We start from the raw sequence: 1372 nt of genomic DNA, 5'->3' as shown, positions 1-1372 counted from the left end.
TCAGAGTGGAGGAGCCAGTGGGGCGTGTAACAGTGTTTAGGGACTGCCCCTTGGGGTTTATGACCAATGGGGCTGTAAAGATGTCATGCCCAACAACCAAGTGGACATATTGTGGAGAGAGGGGTAAGAGAATCCAGCCTGTAATGTGAACATGTCATCATTTGAGATGCAGTGGGTATCAGTGGGGATTGTATCTGCTCCCTGTCTTTTACTGGCTTCTGTAACAGCCTGGCCCCCTGCCGGATATCACAGCTAAACCTCTGACCCTAGCGTGTCCCTCAGTCTGCCCTGTGTCGGCCTGAGAGGAGGCGGTGGCCATGACACCTCCAGCTCTGCCCCCTTCTTCTAGCCAGCACAGTGTTTCCTTTGTTTAACCCCTGACCTGAGAAAACAAGACGTTTTCCAGAGTTCTGAGGCGGACGAGGGGAAGGGGAAGTGTTTGGTTACAAATTAAATATGTCATGAGCCATAAATCGGTGGTCCCGCTAGCAGCGGTGATACTGAAACGCCATGTGGTACCAGAGTTTTGGCCGTAAAGTTTTAAAGCCTCGCCTCCATCACCGCCTTTCAAAGGAGATCTGGCTGACGGCTGGACACAGGGCAGGATGGATCCCAGCTGTCAGTATAGAGGAGAAGAGAGGAGAAGAGATGAGAGGAGATGAGAGAGGAGGACAGGAGGAAAGGAGAGAAGAGAAGAGGGGGAGCGAGCGAGAGAGAGGAGAGGAGAAAAGAGGAGAGGAGATGAGAGGAGGAGGAGAGGAGAGAAGAGAAGCGGAAGCGAGAGAGAGGGACATGTAAGAACAATGACATGGCACAGTGTTTCAGCCTCAGCAGGCATAGACATGACTGTCTCTCTTCAGTTTGGCTTTTTCTGACAGACAGATGTTTGTACACAGACTGTCATTCAGTAAGTATATAATCGTCTGGATTTGATCATGGTGACAGTGTCGACAGTTAGACGACACGGTCTGTTGCGATCCAAAGTATGTGATAAGTGATACATATGTAATGTGCTGGGTGTATCAGTTCATCTGAGCTAGAACCATGCTTCTATTATAGTTCAGAGAGCAAGGCATTGTTATTTGCCTGACCAACCACACACACAATACATACAATATTGCCTAATAAGTATATGTACGTCATGTATGACACAGGTTGTGTGTGTGTGTGTGTGTGTGTGTGTGTGTGTGTGTGTGTGTGTGTGTGTGTGTGTGTGTGTGTGTGTGTGTGTGTGTGTGTGTGTGTGTGTGTGTGTGTGTGTGTGTGTGTGTGTGTGTGTGTGTGTGTGTGTGTGTGTGTGTGTGTGTGTGTGTGTGTGTGTTTAGTATGTGTGCTGCTGCTGAGTGACGTGGGCCAGGTGTGAGTTGTAACG

At 49.1% G+C, this 1372-nt stretch overlaps 1 protein-coding gene across 1 annotated transcript in view; it reads left to right on the top strand.

Annotated features, from left to right (window-relative positions):
• The window catches only part of LOC129852827 (uncharacterized), a 5933-nt gene extending 5584 nt beyond the window's left edge, over positions 1–349 (top strand). Inside the window, exon 5 of the mRNA XM_055918472.1 lies at positions 283–349. Coding sequence (XP_055774447.1) covers positions 283–349 — 67 coding nt within the window. The remainder of the gene's footprint in view (positions 1–282) is intronic.
• Positions 350–1372: the final 1023 nt, after the last annotated feature.

Source organism: Salvelinus fontinalis, chromosome 4, assembly GCF_029448725.1.
Source record: "Salvelinus fontinalis isolate EN_2023a chromosome 4, ASM2944872v1, whole genome shotgun sequence".
Lineage (NCBI taxonomy): Eukaryota > Metazoa > Chordata > Actinopteri > Salmoniformes > Salmonidae > Salvelinus > Salvelinus fontinalis.
This window is presented reverse-complemented; position numbering and strand designations above follow the sequence as displayed.